The sequence below is a fragment of the Drosophila willistoni genome, unplaced genomic scaffold, assembly GCF_018902025.1.
Source record: "Drosophila willistoni isolate 14030-0811.24 unplaced genomic scaffold, UCI_dwil_1.1 Seg531, whole genome shotgun sequence".
Classification (NCBI taxonomy): domain Eukaryota; kingdom Metazoa; phylum Arthropoda; class Insecta; order Diptera; family Drosophilidae; genus Drosophila; species Drosophila willistoni.
The window spans coordinates 2,277,912-2,304,855 of record NW_025814459.1 but is presented as its reverse complement, the minus strand read 5'-3'; the positions used below and the strand labels follow the sequence as shown (position 1 = coordinate 2,304,855).

At 37.3% G+C, this 26,944-nt stretch overlaps 1 protein-coding gene across 5 annotated transcripts in view; it reads right to left on the bottom strand.

The window, feature by feature from the left end:
- LOC26530201 (transcriptional regulator ATRX-like) overlaps window positions 1-26,944 on the bottom strand; it is a 518,978-nt gene that overhangs the window by 366,807 nt on the left and 125,227 nt on the right. For 4 of the 5 annotated variants that reach the window (XM_047013063.1, XM_047013064.1, XM_047013065.1 and 1 more), the window contains exons 5-6: window positions 23,960-24,153; window positions 10,684-10,821 (exon numbers count right to left, since the gene is read on the bottom strand). In XM_047013063.1, coding sequence (XP_046869019.1) covers window positions 10,684-10,821; window positions 23,960-24,153 — 332 coding nt within the window. Of the gene's footprint in view, window positions 1-10,683; window positions 10,822-23,959; window positions 24,154-26,944 lie in introns of those variants that run through there. The other variant, XM_047013068.1, reaches the window with a different exon arrangement.

The following is a 26,944-nucleotide window of genomic DNA, read 5'->3' as shown; positions in this document are numbered from 1 at the left end:
GGCCGAACGAATATTTTTAGATCTGGAGTGCAATTTTCCAATATGACCTCCAATTGTTCGTACTCCGGTATTTGTAGGGGTCTCATCAATGTTTGCATATCCACCATATAGTCCTTGAAGTACTCGTTTCTGTTTTGCTTGCGATTTTTCACTTGATCAGCCAATTTGTTGAAGAATCCTTTCGGCAAGAAATATTTCTTGAAGCCCTCAACAAATTCCTTCCATGTTCGCCACTGCTTATTGTTTGCGACGTACCATTTGAGTGCCCTATCTTTCAGCAGCTCTGGCATCGCTCTCGGGATCATGTCCAGTTCGATGCCATACATGTCTGCTGACCACTCGATCTGTTCTATGAACTCTAGTGGTCTGGAATTGCCGTCGAACCTGAATGTCCACTCCCTCACTTGTTTTGCCACCTTGGCGTATTCGGTGGTCTTGTTTGTTGTATGTGGTGCCGTTTTCTTGGGGTCTATTGTTTGTCTCCTTATGTCCCTCTTTGTCTCTGCATTATCTAGGGCTCCTTCGCTTCCCCATCTTGGTGGTAAATATGGTGGGATTGCTAGTGTGGCGATGTTTATTTTCTGGAATTCCTCAGCCTCACTTTCGCATGTTTTTGATGTGCTTGCTATTGTTTTCATTTTTATATTTTTCGAGTACTTTGTTTCCAATCTATTTATTTCCTCCTTCCAGTCTGGGTCCGTTTCATTCCTTTCTACCCACTCGCCCAGCTGTTTCCTCATTTCCTCCACTGTGCCGGTTATCTCGATCCCGATCCTTTGGCCTGTCTGTACCAAATCCTCCTTCTTCATGTGGTAAATCCATCCTTTTCCCATTTTTGATCTTTTTCTGATTTATAAACTGTATTTTTATTTCTAAATATCACCAGTATAGCACGTTGGGCGCCAGTTGTAACGATCCTTTCTCGTCCTTCGGGATATTTATAATATCTCTTGGGCTAGGTTCGGCACAACAAAATTTATTTTGTGCCCCGGTGAAATCAGAACAGCTTTGTTTATTGATTTGGTTTTTATAATACGTTTATTTGCGATCGTTTATGGGCTTGATTGGCTATGACAAGTTTCTCTGCGGTCGGTCTGGACTGGGACAGCGTTGTCGAATCACTTCGAATCCCTCGTCGTCCCTTCTTGCCTTCCTTTTGCTCCTGCAACCGTTGCGGGTCGTTGTCTCGGCCTGTATCGTGTGCTTGGTTGATGCTCCACACCTCTGCACCCCTTTCGCTATGCTTGTTGAGATGGCTTTCGCTTTTTGGTTCTGGGATAAATCCCGTAGCTACTATCACGAAGCAGGATGTTCCTCAGCAATTGGTAATCGTCAGGATATATAGATCCTGGAATTTCCGGCAGTAGGATATATCCTCGTGCCTACCACTGACTTTGGATACTCCTGGAAATGCTTGGCTTCTCTCCAACTCACTCTAGCTTGGGTGCGGTGTTTACTATCCTTATTTAAGGATCTGTTGCTGTCGAGATGAACTGTACAGGTTACTCGTAAGGCCTGTATAGTTCCTTGTTTTTCCTTTGCTCCTTCTGTTTCCTTGATAAGTTCTTAAGGTTACTCGTAAGGCCTTAATTACTTGTTACTTGATCACGATTTGATGACTTGATGCCTTTGGTTGACAGACGTTGCCTTTATATAGGCAGTTCCCATGGCCTCAGGAACACATTGGTGTGGTACCGCTATACAGCTGGTACATTTCCATCGGCCCTCTGCTTTCACCCACGCATTCACTTGTTGCTATGCGTGGTGAAAGTTCCGCAAATCCTTGGCGCATGTGTCCACTTTCTCTGTGGCTGCGCGCCCATTTATTCCTTGTCCCTGTCTTTCTTGTTTGTACATATCGACTTGCATCACTCTCTTATGCTGGCGTCGCCTTTCTATTGGCCGCCCATCGTATCCCGTTGACTTTCTCTGCTTTCATCGCTGCCTTTGCCCGTCGCTCCCTTTGATCCACTTGTCATACCCAATTTCGCACATATTCTCTCCTTATTATATTTACATACATATATATGACAATTATATTAACTTAAGCTATTATTTAACGATAATCATATTGATTAAATTAACATACGAAATCGTTTAATTTCCCATACAATGCCCTTTCATACGCGTATCGTATCTGTTAGATAGCGGGCTTCCCCATTGTTCATTCCCCCCCCCCTTCGGTTCGCATATTCCCCTATCCATTCCACAAACCATCATTGCTTCATACCAAGCATGCATGCCCCGCACCCGTCTCATGGGCTTGCTTGGCCCTCACTTTTATTTTCTCTCGCTCACCAGATTTTGGCTGCTCGCAATCTAACTGCTTTCATTCTCATGAGCGTGACGTAGGCAGAGAGTACGCTATTGGTCACCGATACTCTCCCTCACGCATAGTGTACGTGTGACATGCATGTACATTTATTCAGCGTATTCTAATGCATGCACTCATATTTGCCTCTCTGTGCTCTTAATTTGCATAAGTAGGCCAATGCCCCCTTTTGTGTGCAATTATGCAGTCAAGCCGGGTTCCATTTACTCTTATACGACCGAACTTATCGTATTATGTTTTCCACGCATCTTCCCGCTTGTACGAAATCGCCAGCGGTTGCGTGGGGTCCGATCGGCCATGTTCGACCGGCCTCTTGCATTGGCTCTTATACGACCGAACTTATCGCATTATGTCTCCCACGCATCTTCCCGCTTGTACGAAAATCGCCAGCGGTTGCGTGGGGTTCGATCGGCAATATTCGGCCGGCCTCTTGTATTGGCTCTTATACGACCGAACTTATCGCATTATGTCTCCCACGCATCTTCCCGCTTGTACGAAAATCGCCAGCGGTTGCGTGGGGTTCGATCGGCAATGTTCGGCTGGCCTTGTTTATTTGATCATTCACATCCGATTTCACTCTTATACTTTAGTTTGTGTCTTGGCTGCGTTTGTATCTGGCTGTTTGTATCTTATGTATTGTGGCTTTGTATCTTGTTTGTTGTAGCTTGTTTGTTGTGTGGGACATTATTCTTGTGTATATAATGTTCCTCACAGTGCATGCCCCTAGCTTTCAGATTTGCTATATTGTTTAAAACGTCATTGATGCAGTGCGATGTGGAGTGGTGTTTACGGAAGCCGTAAGATCTCGGGGGCAATATATTGTTGTTGTTTATATGGTTTTCCATCCTTGTTTTTACCAAACCTTCTAAGCATTTGAAAACTACGCTTAGTAGGCAAATAGGTCTATTGTTTGTTATTATAGCTGAGTCTAGATTCTTTTTAGGGACAGGTACTACTTTTATTTTTCTCCAACTAGCTGGTATGTCACCGTTGCCTAGAGTCTCATTTAGCAGGGATACCAAAATTTGAATTTCTGAGGGTGGTAAGGCTAGAAGCATTCTATATGAGATATTGTCTGGACCTTTTGCTGAGTCCGGGTTGCGGGAATTTAAAAAGTCAAGTAAATCGTTGTCAGTTAAGTTTGAGTTGCTGGCGGGTAGAAGCCAGGTGTTAGGTGGTTTCATTCTAATGCAGTCTGAAGTGTCAGTTACCGTCGCCATTTGTTTAAGAAATTTTTCATGATCCTCATCAGTTTTTTCGTTTTTTGTCGGTTTAAGTTTTTTATATTGTTTAAGGGCTGTAATTTTTTGCCACATTTCTTTTGCTGAATTAGTTTTTGAAATTTCGTCCATTAGCTTGTCTATATTGTTTTTTCTAACTTTATGTAAGTAGTTGTTCAAAATTCTATTGCTTTTTAAATAAATTAATGCGTCCGTGTGAAGTTTTGTTTTATATATATATTCATCCCAATATTTTTTTGGTTTGTATCTATTTTTTGGGTCTATTGAAATTGTATTCTGTCTAGTTATATTTTGGGTTGAGGTTGTAGTTGTTAATTAATGTGATGTCTAAGGTAGAAAAGTACGATGCGTTGTGTGAATATGTGGGGCTGCCATTGTTAAGACAATAAAAGTTGTTGTTTATTAGTAATTGTTCTAGGATGTTTCCTCTGTTGTTTTGAATCGTGTTTCCCCATATTTGTGATTTGGCGTTAAGATCTCCTCCTATGATTGTTAAACCATTAGTCTGGTTTGCCCTCGTTAGAATTTCTTTGCATCCTTTCTCAAAAAGATCATCACTTAAACTTTGCGCTGCATAGACGCTAAATAAATTGATGTTATGTTTCAGGTTCATAGTGGACACTGAAATCACTTCTACTTCACTAATGCAATTTAATTGTGTGAATTTTATATATTTTTTTAGGTATATGCCTACTCCGCCATATCCATCTGCTCTGGGGTGGCAAATAAAGTTGTAATTCGCTAAACTACAATTAGCATTATTTGTGACCCAGATTTCAGATATAATTGCTATATCAATGTCGTTGTTTATTAAAAATATTTCTAATAGATGTTTATTATTGTTATGCGTTAGGCTCTGTATATTGTACTGTAGAATCTTCATATGTCTATTATAATAAGATGTTGAGTGTAAGGTACTAAGTAAGGATTAAGATTTGAATTTAATTAAGTTGGTTTATTTTTATAATATCTATTTTTGTGTTAGTTTGTGCGATTCTATCTCTTAGTGTCTCTAAAAATTTATAGTGGACTGAATTTAGTTGAATGTTTGGATTAGTTATAAATGAGGATATGTCTATAGCCAGCTGTGATAAGCCTTCTTTTGCCATTTCAAGAGCAGAGGGGCTGTCAGTAGACTGATTAGATTGGGATGTAATGGTTGGGGGTGTTGGTTTAAATGTGTTGTTTGTATGTGTGTTAACGTATTTCTCATTTAAAGTAATTTTGTGTTCATTTAGAGTCGCTTTCCAGGTACTCATTGTTTCAGAAGAGTTTCTCTCTTCATTTCGTCTGTTTTGCATGTTTCTTAATGTTTTATTATATGGGATGTGAGCGTGTAGTTGTTCTGTTGATAATTTTGTGTTGTTCTGCAGAGTTGGGGTTGTAGATGTCTTTTGCCATGTTGGAATGGGAAATTGTGTTGTATCATTAGTGTCTATCGTATTTTGTCTTTGGAATAGAGCTGGATATCTAATTTTTACCTCATTTCTGGATAGATTCTCCATTGTCATACATTTCTGTATGGCAAAGGCTCTCTTGCGAGCGGGGCAGTCGATTGAGGTAGCTGGGTGATTTTCTTTGCAATTGATACAAATAGTTTGTGTGCAGGTTTTTTCTTTATCATGTAACAGGAGCATTTGTTGCACTTTTGGTCTAACTGTTTACAGTGTTGCGCAAAGTGATTAAATCTGAAGCATCTGTAGCATTGATTAAAAGGTACAAAAGGACTTACTGGAACTTTTGAGTATAGGAAAGTTATTTCTGTTGGTATTTGAGATCCTTTGAAAACTATTTTAACTCTAGATGTTGCAATTAGATTGTCCTTCTCCTTTCTACGCACACGAATAATCTTGTGTATGTCCACTGGTGTTGGGATATACTCCTTAAGTTCTTCGTCTGAGAATCTTGTGGGGATCTGGAATATGATTCCAGTTTTGTTTAGGAAATGCTTTAGTAACTTGGGTTCATAGTCATATTTTTTAAGGTCCGATGCGATAAATATGTTGGCTGCAGCTGCCGATTTAAATTCTACCTTGCAACGTCCATAACAACGTCTTTGACTTTTAGTTTAAACATAACTGCATTTAGCTCTAATGGATTAATTGGTAATCTGCTTTTATTGCTCTCTTTGTTATTTCCATCTACTCTGTCTACATACACCACAAATGGTCCCTTACCCATTTACCCATTTTTTTTTTTTTAACTTTCCACAAAATTAAATTTTATTTATTTTTTTTTTTTTTGTCTTAAATTGACTTATTTCACTTTGACCAACTTTATTTAACAATGAAAAGAGTGTAAGCTGTAGTGTTTTTTTTTTTTTTTTGAAAATATGTCGATGCTTGCATGGAAAAAACGGAAGTTTTTTGTTGGAGCCATTTGCATAAGGAAGGATTTCAGCGAAACTAGAGATAATTTTAACGTAAAATTATTGAAAGGATCATTCAAGAATGGTATTTTGAAAATATTTTTGTGTGATATACCAAATTTTTATATTTTGTTTTAAAAAAATATATTAAATTTTTACGCACGGACATTTCGAACGGACATTTTTCCCATGCGGGGTAATACAGATAAGTATTGTCATAAAATGAAATATATTCAGGTTTTTTGATTACACTTAAATCTAAAAGCAGGTACAAATTGCACAAGTATTGTAACAATATTTAAATTTAAAAATAAAAATAACAAAAAAAAATTGTTTTTGACGATGCAGTTAATATTGCCAAATGCACTGAACTTAGCACTTAGAAAGGTTGTCATTTACGCATAACGTGTCGAACGGAAAAACTTTTTTAAAATTCAATAAACAATTTTTTTTTATTTGTTTTTTTTTTCCTATTTACAGTTTAAAACCATATTTTCTCCCAACTTTTCAACTTCTCTTGATCTCTGGGTCTCTTGATTTTTGGCACAATGTATACTAATTCTCATTTTTCGTGTCGAACGGAACTTAAAAAAGTGGGCAAAAAAAAACCAATAATTTGCAAATAAGGCGGGTTGCCTTATAATCCGAATTTTTTTTTTTTATTGATTGTAATATGAGAAACATTTTTTGGCAAACTTTTTACCTTATAAAAGCTTACCTACAAAATATAAATAATAAAGAAAAAAGTGATAAAACTTTTAATAAGTGCTCAAATAAGAAACAAACTATTTGATCACTTTGCATTCGATTTGCTCATTACGGTAAACAAATACATGCTCAAAATACATCAAATATTAAAATTTTTACATTTTCTGATAAGAGTTTAAAACAAACAAAGAGTTTCAAGATGGTTTGTTTTTTTGCTCGTGGTTGACACTTCGGCGGAAATGCCCATAAGCTATCTCGATTGCTCTCACAAAAACACACTAACACTCTACCGCCGCCACTTGCTTACAGGCAACTCCGCCCATATGGACCGCCTAATAAAACTCATTTATACGTAGGTGTGGCAAAAATATTAAATATCAATAATCTGCACGCATAGTTAACAAATCTACATACCAAATTTGGTGGTTCTATTTTTGTTAGTTTTCGAGAAAGTCAGTTTTATTTAATTTTCGGGGACGGAAGTGGTTGTGGCAAAATTTTGAAAAAAGCTAAACCTGCCGGTGTACTAAGTCAAATTTGGTGTCTATAGCTAGTAGTCTTTGACAAAATCAGTTGTATCTAATTTTCGGGTGCATACCCTTATGCACAAAAATTTGAACAAAACTTATACACCTTAAGTAATACAGGAGTCTAAGTTCCGAGTTTGGTGACTCTAGCTCTTATAGTCGCCGAGATCTACGTGTTCATACGGACAGACGGACAGACGAACGAACGGACATGGCTAGATCGACTCGGCCGTTGTTCCTGATCAAGAATATACATACTTTATGGGTTCGGAAATGCTTCCTTGTGCATGTTACATACATTTTGGCGACTTTAATATACCGTGTCACCTTATGGTATAAAAATTGTTTTTTTTTTTATTTGTTGCATTTTACTGTTAGAGTATGGTGTTTGAGGCTGTTCAGAACTAAAAATTTTTTGCATAGGTAACAAATACCTAACTAACTAACATACATCTCTAAGATTCCATTTAATTCAAGCCACAAGACAAAGGCTTCTTGTGGATAAGAACCAATATTCGACCTATCGTTTCTCATACAGCTATATTATATGTCCTGTCCGATTTTTTCATTACATGTTTGAAATTGTTTTCAAAATTTCTAAAAAATGGGCTTTTCTTCCTCACCTGAAGTATTTTAAAATAGAAATTCAATTTTTTTTACTGACTGTAGGGAAGAACCGGGTTTTGAAAAAACCTCAAAATTTTTTCCTCAGTTCCGGGAAATGAAAAATTACGAAGTTTAACATTTAAGTATTAACCAAACGCAACTTTTTTCCAAGGAAAGTATGTTTATTTGAGTTACTCAAAAAATTTTGGAACAGATTTAATCTGAATAGCTTTTTTTAGGCCGAAAAAAAAAGTTATGACTCACCTTAAGAAATTCACTGAAAATAAGAAAATATGAAAGGAATGTCACACGAATTGTTGTGATTTAATGGTTTATTTACTATGAAGGCCTTCAATGGCAAAAACAATGAAAAACACAAAAAAAAAAAAAACATGCAATGGCCATAAATGACAACGATTTTTTTCCTCGTCGTCCATGTCACTTACGCAGTTTTTGCTATTGAAATAACTTGCTTGCATGTTAGCGCATTTCGAATGAACTGGACGCTTGCATACATTGCAATTGATCGATTTGGCAGCGGTCAATTTCTTCGGCAACAGCTTTAGGCAAATTTTGCTATTGAAATAACGTGCTTGCATGTTAGCGCACTTCGAATGAACTGGACGCTTGCATACATTGCAATTGATCGAGTTGGCAGCGGTCAATCTCTTCGGCAACAGCTTTAGGCAAATTATGCAGAAATCTGTTTCTTCATCAGATGATGGTGATGTTGGTTTGACGCGCTTGGCCGCTCGTGATGGTGTTGCTGGCTTCATTGTTGCCTTCTTCGGTTGGCTTCTTCGCCCCTTTGGCTGCTTTTGCAATTGCTTTGAAAGCGATGACTTTTCCAATTTTTTTTGGCAAAGTCGAGAAGCCACTTTCATCCATATTATAGATTGAACTACTGTTAAAGTTGTGTACATCGCTCAACCGAGATAAATTTGCGATAAAATTGTCTACATTGGGATCTTTGTCTCTTGATCGGGAGAGAAAACCATGTTTGATGGAGTTCTTGTGCTAACACCATGAATGAATTCCAACAAATCCTCATCTTTTAATTCCGAAATGTCTTCAAAATTATCTTTCGTTTTCTTCACATATCGTGATAAGGTCGGTCCTGTTGTCTATAGCATGCTCTCTTGCACTTTTGCGGATTGCATTTTTATCGATAATGCATGATTTTACATTATCCTATTGCAAAAAAAATAAATGGGACATAACTGGGCACCCCAGCTGAGTCATAACCGGGATTTTTCATAGTTTGGTTATATGTATATTTTTATACCATACACCCATAGGGTGAAATGGTATATTAAAGTCGCCAAAATGTATGTAACAGGCAGAAGGAAGCATCTCCGACCCCACAAAGTATATATATTCTTGATCAGGATCAACAACCGAGTCGATCTAGCCATGTCCGTCTGTCCGTCCGTCTGTCCGTCCGTCCGTCTGTCCGTCTGTCCGTATGAACACCTAGACCTCGGAGACTATAAGAGCTAGAGCCACCAAATTTTTTATGTAGACTCGTGTAGTATGTAGAGTGATCAAGTTTATTTCAAATTTTTGCCACGCCCCTTTCCGCCCCCGCAATTTAAAAAAAGCGTTTATCTCAAAAACTATTCTAGCTAGAGACACCATATTTGGTATGTATATACGCTTAGTAAATGCACACATTTTGTATGTATAAAAATTTTGCCACGCCCTTTTGCGCCCCCGTAATTTGAAAAACTTGATTATCTCCCGTATTTTTTTACCTCATGCAATCAAATTTGGCACACTTAAATTTAATACTAATATCTAGCAAAATACCAAATTTGATCAAAATCGGATAAAAAACAGTCGAGTTATGCATATAAACGTTTTTCCGTAAGGCCGGAGTTGGCCGTTGGCTGGTGGGGGCGCTAGGGTGTGAGCGAGATACTAAGATATGCTTGTAAGAAGCATGTGAAAATGCTTGAAATATTTGCTTTACTGGTGTATGGTATACCAAAGTCGGCGAGACGACTTACTTACTTCATTTAAAGACACCACATAATCACATAAATCTGTATAGAATCAGAAAATATACGGCAAATGTAATATTCTGATGCATTACACTCACCTTTTCACTGTTAATTTCACAAAAATTTGGTACTTTGGAAAAAATCAAAATCACTTTTTCGCACGATTTTGAACACGATATTTGGTACGCGTCTATACAATTCCATTATTAACGGTGGTGTCTGCCCAAAAACTGCAGAACGTGTAACGAACATGATTTACAGGGCTCAAACTGTCATTCAATACCGCATTTCAAAAATATTTGAGAATGTCACAACTGGGCCTGAGTCACAACTCCCCTACCCAATAAGAAGTTTATAGTATTTAGCAATCAGAAAAAAAACTTTGCGAGGCAAGCTGTCTCCCCCTCTTTAATACACATTAACATATTATTATCAACAGACTTGTAAACACATGGGCAAAAATAACATGCCGCTAATGTCAAAATCATCAATAAACAGCTGAATTAGGCGCTTAGAAAATGAAACAGCTAATGAAAACACACAATAGATCATGTCACTGGCTATATTTCGCGCACTTGACCTTTTGTTGGAGTTTGCACCTAGTTTGAAAGAAATTGTATGTTTTCCAGGGGAGTTTAATAGAATTTAATTCAGTATTAAGCTCCACGTCATACGATGCGGACGTGTATATCGATTTGCCCTGAAGACGGTTGCCCGAGTGCAACCGAAATATATCAAAAAAGGGGAAACTTAACAATATTTGAAGTTTTTCTTGAAAGCCATCTAATTGGATGATTTAAAAAATTGACCTCGAGCCTGTTTCTTAATTTTCACGAGGTCACTTAACAAAACACAATAATATATGATGTATAATAAAATATGTAGAGCAGATACTTACATTCTTTGAGATTATTTTGTATAGGAGTTCCGGTTAATATTATCCGCTTCGTTGTTTTTATTTGCGCAACAGCAAGACTAATGGCCGATTTACTGTTTTTTATAATGTGTCCTTCATCGCAAACAACAAGATCAGAGCCTACAGTCAGAAAACATATTTTAAAAATTAATATTTTTATTACTGTTAAAAAGATTTATAATTACTGTTATTATTGAAAGTTAAAAAAAAAAAAAAACAGATGACCAATATCGATGGGTTCAGCTGCCGGTCCTGCGAATTCTACCGTATCAATTTTTTAAGTTGTATGGTTCATACAACGCATTTTGCTAATATTGAAAATTTTCCATACGAAGCTTGTTCATAATGTGAACAGACCTATCTAATTTTCGATTTAATATATAACCATTTCATCAAATTGAATTGAATTTGTTTAGTTTTTTGAATAATATTTATACAGTCGGTATAATAACTGCAACAATATTAGAATTATATACCATGGATTTCATTTATTTAATTCCAACATTGTTACATAACTAATTATTGGACAGCTAATTATCTCTATAATTGACTGTGCCAACTTTGATCCAAATCGGATAATTTTATTATATAGCTGTCAAATACAAATACGATAAAAAAGCACGCACAGTATAGCTAGATCTTCCGCATTGCTTCAGCTTTAGTTTGTAGGCTATATTTTCGCGAATTTTATTACATTTTTCATAACTCATAACTCTAAATAAACCAAATAAACCAAATTTGGTGACTTTACCCTTGCTTTTTTCGAGAAACAATAAGATATGTACGCAATAAAACATAAGTGTGCACTTGAATATGTTTATGTGTATACATTAATAAACATAAATAAACAGCTAAACATGTTCATATGTATATGTATGTACATTTATATATGCACATACATATATTCACATGAGCAGCAATGCACAGGCGTAACATGAGCTAGTGTGAACGCTGACCAAGCACTTTGATGCAAGTGCCCCAATTAATAGGTATGTATGTATGTATGTACTGACACTCTCCCTCTCTTTTGTAGCTGTCGCCTAAGTCGCAGCATAAGAATATATATGTAACAATAGGTTAGGCCAAAGAATACACTGTGATAGTTTTTTTCAAAAAAAAAAAAAGACATGGCAAAATTCGATGGTTTCACCCTATTTCGGGTCCTGCGAATCGAACTGCATCATTAGTTTTTTAAGTTATCACTATGGTTTCATACAAAATTTTTTCCGGAAGTTTTTCATCAAAGTTTTCATTTGCTTCTAACTTCTAAAATATAAATAAACAGTTGAAAAAAAAGCAAGTGCTGATGACTAGCACCGAACCGTCACATCCACTGCAGTATGTGGAGAGTTTAAACGTGGTATCCTATGAATATATCATGTTGTCTTTCTTTCCTAGATGTCCCAACCGGTGTTTGATGATTGATTGCCTCTTGCAATCCCCTTTCCTTTTTCGGAAACCTGTAGCAGCTTAAGAAACTATGAAACAGACGAATCCAATTTGGTTGCAATTGAACAAAAACTTATCCAACAGCAAATTTCCGTCTTGTCTCGGTCGACAAAATGTTGGCCAAGTTCTCGGCCAGTTAATAAATTGCTTCCTCGTTAGGAGATTTGATGCATCACAACTTCCTTTGCTTATGATGTTCCAAAATGTTAACGAAAAGATTAGCCGACGTAATAAATTTGTACATTTATTTGCGTCCTTCGCATTCGAGTTCTTCTTAAAGTTATGCGTTACGAGAGAGAGCAATTCATAGTACAATGTAAAGGGAAAGACAAGAAAAGAGCAATTAGTGATGCTTATTGAATTCATTTTGAGCGATACATCGATAGTTTACCTATTTAATATAATAGTTATTATTTCAGAATAATTAAACTAATGAGTTCTGTTTTTTTTTTTTCTCTCTCTCGTCATTGGTTTTGCAGTTGCTCACCTCATCCGCCCGATCATACCATCAGTGCTAGTGTTTTTACTTTTGTTGTTGTCTCTTCTTTGTTCTTGTGCTCAACTTCTCTCCCGCTTTTAATTACTTTTATGACGCCGCCTCCTAAAGCTTGGCTTATAACTGTTCTTGCACTCTTTCTTGTGCTGTGCATTCTAGCTGTCTCTTTGTTTTATATGTATTTATTGATTTTTTTATCGATAATTACCTTAGTGCTGTGTTTTTAAATGTTCTATATATTTTTATATATTTGTGACTTTTGTTTTTTTGTGGCTTTTCAATGGCTTGTTGTCGACCTACTTGCACCTACTTGTCGCAAGTCAAGTTCGTTCCACCTTCTGAGAAGTTGCCCAATAATTGTACCCTTGAGTTGCCTCATAAGCAGTCGCCAGCCCTCTCTATTGCATCTTCTCCCATCTAACTTTCGCCTACACCATCTTCTTGTTCCTCTTTATGCTCTTCTTTTCAGATTGAAGTACCCAGCACAAGCCCTGGTGTACCTCAATCTATCCCACACGGTCAATTACAGGATCATGCTGGCTCTAAATCACTTGTGGATTCCAATGCTCCTCCGCTTTCACTAACTGTAGTGCCTCATCGCAAACAATTATTTATCTCCAGGCTTGCTCCAAATACTTCTGAGTCGTCTGTGGCAGCTTACATTGGTAATATATGCCCTGCTAAAATTTTAATTCCAAAGTTTAAGTTTTCTAGGTCGCGCAAAATTTCCTCTTTTAAAATTACAATACCAAATGAGTATGCTATGGTAGAACCTAATTTTTGGGCAGAGGGCCTAGTTGTACACGAGTTTGCGCCCAATAAGCGCTCTCGTCCGCTGCCTGTCCACCTTCCTAATTCATCTTCTGCTTCAAAAAACTAATAATGTCTAGTTTTTGCATTCATTATCAAAATGTAAGAGGACTTCTTACTAAGCTCTCGAACCTGTTTTGTAATAGCCAAACGTTTTCGGCTGACATATAAGCTTTTTCTGAAACTTGGCTCAACTCCACTGTTTTGGATAACGAAATTGTTTCTAATAACTTTATTTCTTCGTGTTGGTCGTCGTGATCTGCCCTTAGGTGTTGAGTTTATTTGCGTTGAAGTTACATGTTTAAACTTTAGCTTATATATTTCTTGGTCATGTATTCCTCCAGCTTCTGATATCATGACCTATATGCACCATGCTGATGCTTTGCAAACTATTTTTAATCGTCTTAAAGATCGTGATTCCCTTATAGTTTTAGGTGATTTCAACTTGCCTAATATTTCTTGGCTTGTTGATGATAATCTATCCTTCTTAATTCCTTTATCTCAACATGTTTTTCTTGATAGCCTACTTGAATGTCCGCTATATCAGTTGAATTCTTTCCTTAACTCTTCTAAAAGAATCCTTGATCTTGTTTTTGTCTCTGATCCCACTGTTAGTGCTGTATCCCGAATACCCGAATACGAATGCACAATACACAGCCCCTAGTGAAACCTGAAGATCTTTATCACCCTACCATTGAAGTTACTATTTCTTACAATTCCGTTACTAATTCATTTAATAACATCGCAAATTCTCGTCGTAGATGTTTCCGTAAAACAAATTTTAATCTTCTTAATAGCCTTATTTTCTCTTTTGATTGGTCATTTCTATTTGAGTGCTGCGATATAGATTGTGCAGTGAAGTTTTTCTACTCTGCTCTTAATTCTCTAATTGATAAATGCATTCCGTATGCGCGCCGGTCTGGTTCACACGTAGGCTGTCTCATCTCCGTAACATTAAATCGAGATATTTTAAAAGGTTTAAAAAAACTGGTTCGCGACTCGACAATGCATATTATTGTGTAGCGAAGTCTCAATTTTGTCTCTTAAATACTCAATGCTACAATAATTATATCTTGCGCTGTAAGGTTGAATTTTTTAAGAACCCCAAAAGATTTAACAACTTTGTTAATTCTAAACGACGCTCTAATTTACTACCTTCCACCTTCAGACTTAATGACCAGACTGCTAATAATGATTCAGATATTGCAGATCTGTTTGCTAAATTCTTTCAGTCGACTTATTCTACTACTGCTTCGGATCCCACATCCTATCCCTTCTCAATCCCACATTTAAATTTTATGTTTTTTCCTAGTATTACTGAAGACCGTATTATATCTAGCTTATCATCTATGAAGTCTTCTGTTGGTGTTTAGATTATATAAAATAAGATAACATTAAGACAATTATAATATAGAACAAATGGAAATATATGTCAATATAAGTATGTAACCCGATTAAAAATATCGATAGCCCATCAGTCATAAGTAGATCTGATATGGTCAGCAGTTAAAAATAAAGACCTAGTTAATTAAGCTGATATGGTTAGCTATTATCAATTTTTTTTTTGTTTGCTGAACAATCCTAAGCGAGGGCACAAATTGATGAACATTTCACATCAATCTGGGGTCCCGACTAAAACATCGCTTGGCTATCAATGCGTAGCCACCTTGGCGACTAAAAACAATTTGGTGGAAAATTAAGAGTTGGTTTTCCCCTACGGGGTATCATTGCATACCCATTGAATAAAAGTTGATCAACTAGGCGATCACTTTGTCAAAAACATTTAACAACGATTTGTGTCAACAAGGCGACCAAATCATAAAAAGTTATTTTTATATATAATAAAGTTAATGTTGAACTCATAAACTCTATTGCATTCCCAGGCGTCAGCAATCTCTGACTTAGTTAACTCGGTCAGTAATATACATATATAGTTTGGCATTGGTCAGCAATTTTTAAAAAGATATAACAAAGAAAAGAAACTCAAAGAATTGGTATCACTGTCGTGGCGTTTATCAGTGTAAAAGAATAGGTATATTTGAAATAAAAATTGTTAATCGATAGAATATCGATAAGAAACGATATACACGGATATATACGGAAAGAAAAAAGTACACCGAGCGTCAACTAAAAAATTTTGGCGCCATGTCGTAATAAGAAAAAAGTTAAATCCACAAGAGCGACAGAGACAGCATCGCGGCAACGAACCAGAGAGACAACGACATGCTCGTGCGAAGCTGAACGAGGCAGCAATAAGACGAAGACCTAAGAGAGTAAGCAACTAGGCACAAAGAGTGTGCAAAAACGAGGCCTTGAGTGTGCGTTGGAATCGTAACATGTTTCAAAGGTGAAACTCGAGCCCGAGATGCTATGCTGGTGCAGCGTATACATTGCTGCTAGCGTCGAAAAAAACGTGTAGTTCGACTTTCGTAGCAATAGATAAATGTTGGGAGTAATATCTTGGTATACTAACATCGTATAGTCTCTTCAGATCGTTTAAGGGGGGAGCCTGCTTTAGGAGGCCTAAAAAAGGCAGTTTTTCGTGTTTTTTTTAGGATAGAAAAAAACAAGCAAATGTAATGAAATTTTTACATAATTTTATTACATATTTAAACTTACAAAAAACATTTTTTTAAATTTAAAATATCGAAATACAGCCCACTTTCATCTACTTTTGTGCACCACCGCGCAATTGAAGTGTCCAATTGGCGGGCAAAATGTAGGTCGCAATTTTTGTCGGAAACAAAAAAATCAAATGGATAATTAATTTTCATTAGTCCTTCATCTATGTGAACCTGTGAAAACCCGAAAAACGAAAAAAATCAAAGTTTTTTTAGATTTGAAAAAAAAAAGTTGAATTTTTCACCAAAAAACCTAACTTCAATTTACTAAAAAAAATAGTTTAGAATTTTTTTCAAGAACCCTTTGGGTTCACAGAGGAGGTAATAAGATACTGAATTTAATAAGCTTTGGTTTTTTACGATTGGTTGAATACTTTTTTTTGTAATTTTACCCGCCAATTTTGCAAAATCCCAAAAATGAAAACGCGAGAAAACGCGCTTTAAAGTTTACGGTTTACTCGTATACCTGCTCGGCGCCCGACTGCTTTTAGTGCTGTATCTTCGAAAATAATTCGAATTGTCCTTCCAAAATTGACAGACATATTCTTAGACATATTAGGAACAGATTTAAGCAATAAAAAAAAATTCGATTTTTTGAGCCTCCTAAAGCAGGCTCCCCCCTTAACCCCACTTTTTGCCAGGGTCGCCTTTAATGACATCATCCCATCCAAGTTCCCAAATATTACGCATCAAGATCCGACCTTTTATTGTTACTGGCATCACCATTCCCAAGGGATCATACAGTGAGTTGACTGCTGCAAGCACCTTTTTGTTGTAGGCATCCTTGTTCCATTCAATATGTCCTCGCTTATGCTGTGCATTGTAGTTGTTGAGAATATAAATATATCTCCTTATGCGTCCCAAATCATGCCGAGAACCTTTTGATATACGTCTCCTTTTTCGCCCAATCGAATCCGTGTTAACGTTAAGACCACGTAGATCTTCGGGTAGTTCCTGTAAGACATCATGATTGTTAGAAATAAAGTTTCGAATTTGAAAACGTCCCGCTGCATGTATTTGAATTACTGAATGAATTATCTTAACAGCTTCGCGAACTGTTGCTTTTGACTCCAGATAGTCGTCGACATAATGGGTTTCAATGATGGCTTGAGCTGGTTCTGGTGCCTCAATTTTGTGTATCGCCGCATTGTGGTTTTTTTACAAATTGTGGTATAAATGGTGATGAGGTTGCTCCGAATATAATTGACGTCATCTGGTAGACTGTTGGTGGTATTGGGGTATTCATATTTGTCCATAAAAAGCATTTTGAGACTGCATCTTCTTCGAAAATTTTAACTTGGTTGAACATTTCTTTAATATCTGCAGCAAAGGCTGCCTTGATGAGAGACAATCCGGACCAGTTAGTGAAGGGAAGGGAAGGGGCCCAGGAAGTGCCACTACAAATGGCTGCTGCGTCGAACACTACTCGAACTTTTCCCGGTTTCTTGGGATTAATTACTGCAAAATGTGGCAGGAACCACTGTTTTGGGGATTTAACCAAGTTGACATTAGTGATGGCATAACCATTCTTTAGTAGCTTCTCCACTTCCTTTTGGTATGCTCGCGCTAATTCACGGTTTCTGTTCATTTTTCTTTCTAAACATTTTAGTCGTTGTTTTGCCATTTGGCGATAGTCGCCAAATCGGGAGTTTCACAATGTCGCTTTTCCAGGGTAAGTTTACCTGATATTGTCCATTTACTCTTATAGTAGATTTACTCCAATTAGCCAATTTTTCTTCTGTCGATTTAGTTTTCTCCGTTGCTGGTTTACAGACACCAAATCCTTCTACGCTGAATTGGTTTTTAAGCATATCGCCAAGATGTTCATAATCGATGTGGCAGCATACGAAATCTGCTTCTCTTACTCTTGCTTTTATCGGACCGTGTATGACCCCTCCGAGTTTGGTTGTTGCCAAAATCGGATCTACATTTAGTATGGTTTGAGTTGCAAGGAGTGTTGCATGTCGTTGTCCAATGAGGAGATAAGGCTGAATATTCCGAATCGAGTTCAATTTTGCCATTTTTGTATATGGAAATTCTTTCCGTATAGCTTCGTAACCAATTCGTTGGGCTGGTAAATTCAAATCCTTGATAACACGTACATTTTGAAGCTTCTGAATGTTGCTATCGCCAGTAATAGCAATATCTGCGATTTCTGAAGTTTCATCATATCTAGAGATTCCTTCAGTCTATCCAAAACAATACAGTTCAGGTTGTGCTCCCATCGTCGAGAATAGCCAAAATTTCTTTTTCACCAGTTGGACCACGTAATATAACTGGTTACATTTTAAAAATTGCTGCTTCTTGAACTTCTTGTATGCATCCGCTAATAGCTTGCGGCAAGGATTGCATTGCTCACGATTATTGCATTGTCCCTTATGAAATTTTAGACATGTGAAGCAGGCGTTACTTGTGCTCGCGTAATCCCATCGTTTCTTCACCTCTGCCTTTCTAAAATTACTATATTTGTGCTTCCATTCAAAAAATATTTCAAAATTACATTCTGCAGCTCTTAATTTTCGAGCGGTTAAAAATGATCCCCATTCTCAGAGATAACTTTCATCTAGCTCCTCAATTAGGGTTGCAAGCAACTTTTGTGTATCGATGAACTTGCATTGTACAAACTCCAGCGCTGAATTGATATTTTGAACAGAGCAGTTGACTTCGTAAAAATCTCCGATTTCCTTTACGTATTTTATTTCCTGGGCTTTTGCCATCAGTTCGAACGCCACATTTTTTGGAGCTCCGTATATGTTGTCCAAAATGGCTAGAATTTTGGATGGCTCCTTGGCCGACATCAACAAAATTTCAACCTTCTTACGCGCTGCCCCTTTCAGTGACTTGTCCAGAGGATATACATGTTCTTCTCCAGAAAACTGACACTCGCTTCCTGATTTTATGAACTGCGTCTTAAATTGAGAGGAACCGTTAAATTCCAGATGTGTATTGCCTAAGCTTTGTCTGGCTAACATTGTGATGACGGTGCTTTGCATGTTGTTGTCCTCGTTGGAGATCGATAGAGATTCATTTATCAGGTGGTCTCCATCAGACATTACAGATTTTTGGGTTTTTTAAGAGTGTGACCATTTCTTTCTTTGAACAAAAAGATAAATTGACTAATATACTAGATTCAAGAACAGAAATGGTATTTTTCGGTAACTAGCTTAAATACAAACCAGAGGGCCGGGGCTAACTTCGACCGTGTCAAAGTTTGTATACCCTTGCAACTTTTATGGTAACTCTTTCCTTACCTATAGCCATCAAAGTGAAAAAACGTTCAAGCTAAAAAGGCTAATGTTTGCGAAAGAACGGCCTACAATCTTAGCATAGATTTAGATAAAAACTAAGATATTGATCAAAGTCACTGTTTTCCACCGATCGTTCCTATGGGAGCTATATGATATAGTAACCCGATCTTTATCAAATTCGGCACAGTCATTAACAGATATATTAAACTAACAAATGTTTAATTTGAAAGCAATCGCGTCAAAAGTAACGAAGTTATTGACAAAAGTCACTGTTTTCAAAAGATCGTTCCTATGTTATATGATATAGTCACCCGATCTTGATCAAATTTGGCACAGTCGTTTATATGTGTAATTAACTCACCAATATTTCATGACAATAGCTCAGAAAATAACAAAGTTATTGAGAAAAGTCACTGTTCGTGACTTTGCCATTTGTATGGGAGCTATATGATATAGTGATCCGATCCGGGTGAATCCGAGATATAAAACGCCTGCAGTATATACAAGCCTACATGCAAAATTTCAGCTCTGTAGCTTTAACGGTCTAGGAGGAGTTTGCGTTGATCCAGACGGACGGACAGACGGACGGACGGACGGACGGACGGACGGACATGGCTATTTGAACTCGTCTCGTCGTGCTGATCAAGAATATATTTACTTATATGGTCGGTAATGCTTCCTTCTATGCGTTGCACACTTCTGACCAAAATTAATGTACCCTTTTTGCAAGGGTATAAAAAGCTTCTGCTCTCTGACGTGACGGTCGTGTTTTTGCATAGCTCCTGAGTTTTTATTAATATTTATTGTTTTCTCTCAGTTTTTAATTGTGCTTAGCTTGTTTACGCTTTCGCTGGTGTTGTTTGCTTGACACCCTTGTGTTTTATTTCCATAATTCGCCAAATTAATCAGTTTAAACAGTTTTTTCTATTTCTTGATTAGTGTTTGGTGTATTTAATTTTTTTTCTTTTTATTTTTTTCTCTCTCGTCATTGCTTCTGCAGTTGCTCCCCTCATCGCCCCATTATACCATCAGTGCTAGTGGCTTTGTTGTTCTATCTGCTTTGTGTTTGTGCTCAGCTTCTCTCCCGCGTAATCACTTTTGTAAGGCCGCCTCTCAAAGGTCGGCTTATAACTGTTCTTGCACTCTCTCTTTTGTGCTGTGCACTCTAGCTGTTCTCTTCGTGTTATTTGTAATTATTGATTTCTTATCGATAATTATCTTTGTGCTGTGTATTTACATTTTTCTATTTATTCTTATATATATAAATTTATTTTTTTTTTTTTGCCTTGTGTTTGTTTTGGCTTTATAATGGCTTGTTGTCTACCTACTTGCAAGCATTCTGATCGTTTTGATGATTAGTATAGAGCAATATCTTGTTGGCTTTGCGATAATCTTATTCACTTAAAATGTGCTGGCCTCAATGGCCGTGACTACGACAAATTTTCTGGTTTGTCTGTGTCTAAGCCTGAGCTTGGCTTAATGCGCTGGACTTGCCCATCTTGTGCCAGCCAGCAGCTTGATTTTAGCCGTATGTATAGGGATCTTCGTTTAAAGTTTCTTTCTTTAAACAAACTGGCCAAACAGCTGTCTAACGAGTGTGACTCTAGCGTACATTTATTGTCGCAATTCAAGTTTGTTTCACCTTCTGAGAAGTCGCCCAAGAAATGTACCCTTGAGTTGCCTCGCAAGCAGTCGCCAGCACTCTCTATTACATCGTCTCCCATTTTACTTTCGCCTACACCATTTTCTTGTCCCTCTTTATGCTCTTCTTTTCAGAATTGAAGTACCCATTACAAGCCCTGGTGTACTTCATTCTATCCCTCACGGGAACTCTGATCAATCACAGGATTATGCTAGCTATCAATCACTTGCGGATCCCAATGCTCCTCCGCCTCCACTAACTGTAGTGCCTCATCGCAAACAATTATTTATCTCTAGGCTTGCTCCTTCTACTTCTGAGTCGTCTGTGGCAGCTTACATTAGTAATATATGCCCTGCTAAAGTTTTAATTCAAAAGTTTAAGTTTTCTAGGCCTCGCGAAATCTCCTCTTTTAAAATTACAGTACCTAATGAGTATTTCTCAGCTATGGTTGACACTAATTTCTGGCCAGAGGGCCTAGTTGTACACGAGTTTGCGCCCAATAAGCGCTTCCGTCCGTTGCCTGTCCACCTTCCTAATTTATCTTCTGCTTCAAAAAACTAATAACGTCTAGTCTTTCCATCCATTATCAAAATGTAAGAGGACTTCTTACCAAGCTCTCGAACCTGTTCTGTGATAGCCAAACCTTTTCGGCTGACATATTAGCTTTCTCTGAAACTTGGCTTAACTCCTCTGTTTTGGATAATGAAATTCTTTCTAATAACTTTATTTCTTATAGGCTTGATCGTGTTGGTCGTCGTGGCGGTGGAGTACTTATTGCTGTCAACTCGAATCTGTGTTCAAGTGTTGTGCCGATTGATCTGCCCTTAAGTGTTGAGTGTATTTGCGTCGAAGTTACATGTTCCAACTTTAGCTTATATATTTCTTGTTCATATATTCCTCCAGCTTCTGATATAATGACCTATATGCACAATGCTGATGCTTTGCAAACTATTTTTAATCGTCTTAAAGATCGCTATTTCCTTATAGTTTTAGGTGATTTCAACTTGCCTAATATTTCTTGGCTTGTTGATGATAATCTATCTTTCTTAATTCCTTCATCTCAACATGTTTTTCTTGATAGCCTACTTGAATGTCCGCTATATCAGTTGAATTCTTTCCTTAACTCTTCTCCTTACCTATAGCCATCAAAGTGAAAAAACGTTCAAGCTAAAAAGGCTAATGTTTGCGAAAGAACGGCCTACAATCTTAGCATAGATTTAGATAAAAACTAAGATATTGATCAAAGTCACTGTTTTCCACCGATCGTTCCTATGGAAGCTATATGATATAGTAACCCGATCTTTATCAAATTCGGCACAGTCATTAACAGATATATTAAACTAACAAATGTTTAATTTGAAAGCAATCGCGTCAAAAGTAACGAAGTTATTGACAAAAGTCACTGTTCGTGACTTTGCCATTTGTATGGGAGCTATATGATATAGTGAACCGATCCGGGTGAATCCGAGATATACAACGCCTGCAGTATATACAAGCCTACATGCAAAATTTCAGCTCTGTAGCTTTAACGGTCTAGGAGGAGTTTGCGTTGATCCAGACGGACGGACGGACGGACGGACGGACGGACATGGCTATTTGAACTCGTCTCGTCGTGCTGATCAAGAATATATATACTTTATATGGTCGGAAATGCTTCCTCCTATGCGTTGCACACTTCTGACCAAAATTAATATACCCTTTTTGCAAGGGTATAATAAATTATATTTTCTGCGACATATGTGTATCGTTTAGGCTACCAGTCAATCGTTTAAGATCTCATGGCGTACACACGATATTAAAGATATTAAAGATTCGTATTTCTGTATCCTTGATTTGGGCCGTTAACTTTTAATCCTAGCTTCTGAAAGAATTCAGTTTGTATAACCTACTTCCTTTTATTTACATTCTCAAAAAAAGTATGTATAGAAAAAGCCTTAGAATGATAAAATGTAACTCGCTATTAAAAAAACTTTAAAATACACAAATGGCGAATTGCTATTCGATAGCTTACTTTTAGAAATGAAGTCGTCTCGCCGATTTAGGTATACCATACACCAGTAAAACAAATATTTCAAATTTATAATAACATCTTAGTATCTCGCTCACTCAAACATACGATCACCCTAGCGCCCCCACAACCAAAGGCAACTCCGGCCTCATGGAAAAACGTTTATATGCATAACTTGGCTATTTTTAGTCCGATTTTAATCAAATTTGGTATTTTGCTGGGTATTAACGCGTGTTTTTTTAAGCGTTTGGTTTTTCACGTTGGCAACACTGACATACCGCATGATGTTCATGACAGCTGTGAAAGTGAAAAATGCTTAGTTTAGTTTGCCATTTCATCATGGAAAGACTTACGCCCGAACAACGTTTACAAATCATTGAAATTTATTATCGAAATTCGTGTTCTGTGAAAAATGTGTTTCGCAAATTACGTCCATATTATGGTCGACACAACCGACCAACCAAGCAAGCCATAAAGGCAATTGTGGACAAATTTCGCACACATTTTACTTTATTGGACATTCAACCATCGAATCGTGTACGGAGAGTGCGCACAGAAGAGAATATTGCAGCTGTAGCGGCTAGTGTCAATGAAGATCGCACAGAAGAGAATATTGCAGCTGTAGCGGCCAGTGTCAACGAAAATTCCCTTAGACATGCTGGAAAAAGTGGTGCAAAATTGGACCTTCCGTGTTGATCACTTGAAACGCAGTCGCGGCCAACATTTACATGAAGTCATTTTTAAAAAGTAATTGGCAGAGATTGTTTTATCATCTCAAATAAAAATTTAACAATAATATTCAAATTTTGTGTGTTTCATTTCAATTTTAAAAACCAAACGCTTAAAAAAACAGCCGTTAGTATTAAATTTAAGTGATTGCACAAGAAAATTACGGGAGATAATCACTTTCAGTGTTCGGTGTTTTTTATGCATATTTTATATTACAATATTATATTAATTTAACTTATTTTTGTATTGACTAACCTGGTTCCAATAAATATTTTTTAACTTTATTTCTGATAATTTCCAAATTACCCGAAGTGAAGTTTCCCCGATTTTTGTAGGAGTGATAAAATACAAGAGTCCGAAAAGCCTCATAGCCGACCAACAAACAGCCTGCTTTTTTTGAAGATGATAATGACCATTCCTCTAACAACCGTAATTTTTCGGATATATCTCTAAAAGGAAATAAGTTTTTGTGTTATATTACGTATACATATTAAAAACATTTATATTTGTATATTTGTACAAGATGTATTTACAGTTTTCAAAAAAAGTAATAGAAACAGATGCTACCTTAACCAGAGGGCCAGGGCTAGCATCGACAGCGCTGAATATTGTATAACTAGCCGCCAAAGTGGAAAAACGTTTTATTAAAAAATTCGAATTTTCTCGGCATGAAGCATTCATAGTATATTATTATAACAGTATAGGATATATACATAGTTGTAAACTATCAACCCAACTATATTTTGATGACAACTTCATCCATTGAAACCATGATCCTTTAGTTACCTACATGAGTGGACATATAGTATTCCAATCTTTATGAAACTTGGCATTGAGTCTTGGTTACCAGATGATCGGATTGACTCATGCCCTGTGGCGCTCTAACTACCTAATGATGCCAATAGGACCGTTTCTATTATTCTAGGTGGGCTGCCTTGGTCCTTTTCTGTCTACCGTTTCCAACATTTGGCAAGTATTAAACTTTAAGGCATTCGCGAAAAAAGCTTTATTACTTTATTGCGAAAGGTTTTGTTTTCGACCGTTAAACCGTTCATTACTTTATTTCGAAAGGTTTTGTTTTCGACTGTTAAACTGCCTACTAACCGAGTTGCCACCCAGGCCGTCTACGTTACAATATAATACCCAAGGGTATAAAAAGAAGTCAAATTTCCAATGTCTGGAAGTATTTTAAGTGGTCCAAAGACAACAAATTTGCTAAATGTTTTAACTGCGGCAAGGAATTAAAGACATCTGGCAACATGAAAAAGCTACAATATCAATTAAAGAATTTTCATCCTCCGCTTGGAGTTAAAAAAGTCAGATTCGAGCACATCAGTTTTACTGGATGAGGGGAGCGACACTACAAGCAGTAGCAGATCGAGCATGAATTCTGTAGCGTCGTACACTTGTACGATACAAATTCTAGGCGAAAAAACGACATTGACAATGATACATGATACCTTCTAAGTTAATGACGTTGGCGACAAAAAATTAAACTCAGTCCAAAAAGGTTCGGAGTATCCCTTGCTAAAGGAAACACCCACCAGATGGGATAGTTTCTATTTCATGATTACACAAATTATAAAAACAAACGATGCCATTTACTGCTGAGAAAATACTTATGCTAAAAGATGGAGAAAAATAATTGGGTTTCAGCAAGCAAGTGAAAAAATTTCAGTGCGTAACCATATCGCTTATACACCCTTGGCAAATGGACTTTTACGCAAAATCGACATTGCTTTACCTCTGATACAAACTTTGCAAAGAAAAATGATGAAAAAAACATTGATGAAGTCAATAAAGACAGCAAATGTCAATCAATCAGGATATCTACGCTTTTGGATCCTCGCTCCAAAACAAATGGTTTTCAATGCAGCTCAAACGCTAGACACGCATCAACATTTTTTGAAAATGAGCTGGAAAGTTGCCCCGTCAAAGAATCCTCAACTAATCTGCCCGTCGCTCCGGATACAAGTTTCAAGAACTCATTGATCTATTTTTTTGGTGAACGGCCGACAAACAAAGCTGCAAACTCACGAATGGATGCTAAAATTACGAAAAGGCAATGTCTGGAGAGGGCAATTGCCACCCAAGATACGGTGTCCTTGCTATAGATGAATTATATATAATTAAATATATTCATTTTTTCCAGGCAAATTAAACAGCAAGGTCAAATTATTTGGGAGAGGCGAACACGACTTAAAGGAATATAAACATTCCCCTGTTTCCGAATCGTACCTTTTGGTTAAAATAAGGTACAGTTTTATAGATTTAAAAAAAAACAATCGTCGAATATCAATGGTGCCTACCGCCTACATCGATAGTTCTCCACCCTTGAAATTCATCAAGTAAAACAAGTCCTTAGAGCAGGACCAGCAACACCGTATCTAATAATCGCACCCATAGAGGATAAGCGCAGCTCAGGGTCAAATCATTAGACTAATGACTGCCTTTAAAGCGCCTGTTCCACTGGAATGTAACGCCTTTCGGTCTAAATTCTGCGTCGGCAACGTTTCAGCGGGCACTAGACCAAGTGATTGGCACAGAAATGATTCCGAACACATTTGCGTACCAGGATGACATTTTGGTAGTGAGCGAAACAGTAGAAGACCACGTAAACACCTACGAGAAGTGATCAAAATGTTGAAAGCGGTAAATTTGCGTATCAACGCCAAGATCTTCGGGTAGCCTCATGGTACAGAAAATTCGTACCAGGATTTGCAACTCTGACACACCCACATTAGACAGCATTTGACGCTCTTAAAGAGAAACTATTAAATGGCCCAGTATTGGCATATTCAGACTTCACACAAATGTTGTGTTACAGACGGATGCGAGTAACATTGGACTGGAAGCAATCCTAATCCAAAGCACGGAGGATGGTGAAAGAGTTCTACGTATCTGTCCAAAGAATTGAATCCTGCTGAGAAAATCTATTCGGCTACTAAAAAGCAGTAGCTGGCGATGGTATGGGCAGTACGCTAACTGAGGCCCTATCTAGAGGGGTATCCGGCTGAGACAAGCGAACAAGGAATGCGGATGTGTACAGGATATAATAGGAAATTAAACAACGACGCCTGCAAGAACTGCAGCGCAAAACTATAGGACGGGAATGCAACGGGACATCAGAGTCTTTGTGGGGAAGTATACAGTGTGCCAATTAAGACCAAATCAACAGCAGGATGCTAGATAGATGTTGTTAGTGGTTGTGGAGCGGTTCACTTAATGGAAAGAACTGCG